The sequence below is a fragment of the Gavialis gangeticus genome, unplaced genomic scaffold (assembly GCF_001723915.1).
Source record: "Gavialis gangeticus isolate Ggan-Ray unplaced genomic scaffold, GavGan_comp1, whole genome shotgun sequence".
In the NCBI taxonomy this organism is placed as follows: Eukaryota; Metazoa; Chordata; order Crocodylia; family Gavialidae; genus Gavialis; species Gavialis gangeticus.
In genome coordinates, this window is record NW_017729006.1 from 17,486,086 (window position 1) to 17,489,467 (window position 3,382).

At 38.9% G+C, this 3,382-nt stretch overlaps 1 protein-coding gene across 1 annotated transcript in view; it reads right to left on the bottom strand.

The window, feature by feature from the left end:
* Positions 1-3,382, bottom strand: part of KIF15 (kinesin family member 15) — a 65,772-nt gene that overhangs the window by 5,185 nt on the left and 57,205 nt on the right. Inside the window, exons 31-32 of the mRNA XM_019508895.1 lie at positions 1,965-2,037; positions 1,371-1,408 (exon numbers count right to left, since the gene is read on the bottom strand). Of these exons, the coding sequence (XP_019364440.1) occupies positions 1,371-1,408; positions 1,965-2,037 (111 nt within the window). The remainder of the gene's footprint in view (positions 1-1,370; positions 1,409-1,964; positions 2,038-3,382) is intronic.

The following is a 3,382-nucleotide window of genomic DNA, read 5'->3' on the forward strand; positions in this document are numbered from 1 at the left end:
CCCCGACCAAAACAACTTTAAAAGTATCTTTAGCCTGTCACTAAATTTGATCCACTGGCACTCGAATACGGGTGTGTGAAATGAGGCCGTTTTCAATTCAGATTCGGCCCGAATCAGGGACAGTGATTTGATTAATTGATTTGGATCAGTCTGCAATTTGATTCGGCAGCATGAAATCTTCAGCTTCAGATTCAATGCCAATTCAGAGAATCAGCAATTCGGTCAAAGACACAGCTTTAAATGTTTTTTCTACATATGTCAAGGTACCAGGTGCAGCTCATGAACGCTGCAATGCTGGGGCAGATGGAGCGTCCCACAGAAGTGTGTGTGTGGGGGGGAGGGGGAGGCCATAAGCTGGGCATCAAACCCGGTCCACTTCCAAGGTCTGCTGCTGAGTGCGCTAGGGAGCCCCGTGCTCTTGTGGGATGGCTCCAGTTGCCCCACCATCACAGCATTCACGAGCCACCTGGTACCTTGAGGTATGCAGAAATAAGATTTAAAGATGTCTGAATCATCGAATCTTTCCGAATCTCTCCAATTTGATTTGGAGAGATTAAAAGGTCTTCTGATTCGATTCGGATTCAGAGATTCAGCCACTGAACTGGGCCAGATCTCCACTGAATCGAATCAGGGACCAAAGCTTTGCACAGCTCTATTGCTGAATGTAGAAAAGAAACTCTTTATAAATCAGCAATTTCATGGGCATTTGCCCCTCAAGCTTTGATAAAAGAAGAGCCACAGAAGTGGTACAATTACAAGCTTAAAAATAAGTTAAATATTAACTCTAGGCATCACCAGCATACTATAGTAATAGGCACATTAGAAAAATAAGCAAATTAAATACAGATGTTGTTGGGACCATAAGTTCTATATAAACGTTCAGCAGCAAATATTGACAAAAATAATGTGGAAAGACCCATGCTTCAAAATGTGGTTTTCATTTAGAACTCTGTTCTACTCCCAAGGCCCATCATTTCAGTTCTGAAAACACAAAAGTCACCAGTATTCTCAAATGCCAAGAGTTGGAGATAATGCTTCATAGTGTTCAGAAATATAAATGAACAGCAGAGCTGTTCTCACGTGCATTTTAAGCATTTTTGAAGGGATTGGCAATCTGTACCATAACAAATTGGTTTTGAAAGGCTTATAAAAACAACAGAAAGCACAGATGTATACTTCAGAACACATTATCTAGGCTTTAGTTTTGTAGCTAATGTAGGAACTACCACCACCTACTGATGAAAAATAAGAACTGAATGTTTGTACTTTAAAAGGCCAAGCTAATCTCATCTTTGGGGTTTTTTTCTCAGATACATTACTTAAGGGTTCTAGAATTCAAATTTCTAGGTATCAAACAGCATTTAACTTACTCAGATCTCATTTTCAGTATTTCTTCCATTGCTTTATTCTACAAAAAAAATCAAATTAGGAAGGGTTACATCTACAGAATTCAGACATTATAAAAGCAGGTACATAGCTCAGTTTATACACTGAAAGGCATTATGTATCTGCATAAAATACCCACAGCAATTCGTCCCTTGGGCTACTTGCATATAGCTAGTGCTGCTGTAAGACCATGCTGTAATAATGTCTAGGAAATTCATAACTTGAGGAACTGAACTTATTCAGCATTTGCCACAAACAGTATCCATTGCAACTTAAAAGCTACCTTCTTTTTGCATACTTCAGAAAAAGGAAACAGCAAAATCTCCACACGTCCCAGTGGAATGAAGCAAGGCTACTAGGTGTTATTTTCCTCACTCTTCTTTAACCATATATATTAATGTTATTAATTTCAATGGGTTTAAACCACAGTAGAAGCAATAAAGTAAAATTAGGCACTGTCCCCTTTTTAATCCATTAGCCTCAGAAATTTTGCACTGATAAGAAAACAGAACAAAACACGAGAGCAGGATTTCAAAGCATAAAACAAGCAACCGAACATCACATAAAAAAAAGAATACCTTTGCTAGTCTTTCTTCAGCAATTTCCTTCTCTGTCTCTTTTAGATGCTCCTCACTCTGATGTTTGTGATCCCTGGAGAAATATAAAAATTCATCCTTGTTATGCACAGAAGAAACTACTGATAAAACAAGAGCTGCCTCAGAATAAAACTAGTGGTTGACTTTGTGCTTGTTCAAAATTTCATTAGCATGCATCAAAAAAAAAAAAAATCTAGCTCTGGAAGGAGTCTGAAGTTTTCTATACTAAAGTAAAGATTTTTACTTAAAGCAAACACACACAAAAGATATTTAAGGAGAAGTGAGTACTTTTATTTAAAATACCTTTTCAGTAGCAAATATTGATCCATGTATTATACAACTGAGGTTTTAGCAGTTTTTTATTAACTGACAATCTTGACCCTGTATTGGGTTAGAAAAACTTCCTCCCCTCTTTGAACTTAGCTCTTTCATAGTTAGGAGGATAAGAGGGGTTTTTTTCCAGAAGGTTTAAATACTTTTCATTTTGTTAACATTAACTAGACTCAAAACACACAAGTATAAGTAAAGAGATGCCCTAGAAGAAGGCACAAATGCCTTTCTTGCTTTCTTTTAAATCCAGCAATAAGATGGTTGTTTTTTTTTTAAATAATAATTTTCTAAGAATAATAGGTAGAACAGATTGAATCGCCCAGTCAGATCGCTCACTTACACTTGTTGTTAGTTGCTTAAAATCTTTGGCAAATTAAAAAAAAAAGCAGCCCAAATTAATACATCAGGTATTTGGCTCAGGGTCTCTCTCTCTCTCTCTCTCTCCATCACACACACCGCACCTTTAAATTTCAGCCAAAACAATTTAGCCATTTCTGTGAATGAAACTAGGAAAGATACATTTCTAATGTTAATTTCCGGTGAATATTGCTTTGGCAAGCACCGCTGCCTCTTAGCTTTGGAGAAAGGATTTAAGCATGCTCAAATCCAAGTTTTCCAAGGGAAAACAGCTTGCAGTAACTGCTCCAGATAGCAGACAGCAAGGTGTCCGTCTCTGCTGTGCTCCAAATGATCCCTTCTTATTACCCAGTATTCAGGCAGAACTAAGGAGGAAGCAGTACAATTCAAACTGAGCAAAAACAAGATGGACCTGGAGCGGTGCAGAACAATTCTGAGGAATTGCACTGAAAGAAGGAGCCTGGAGGTCAGAGACTGGGGGAAGGAGGTTGGCAGGAATGCCAAACCCAGACTGGTTGGCCATGGAAGAGAATCAGGATGGAGAAGAACCAGTTGAAGAAGGGAGGTGGGTAGGGCAAGGAGACTGGAAACCACTACAAATAGGAGGAAGGGAGGCTTGCTGGCAAGAAGCTAGAGTGTATGGAGATACAAGAGCACTATTTCATGGTCAGGGCAGCTAGGGTCTGGAACCAACTTCCAAGGGAGGTGGTGCA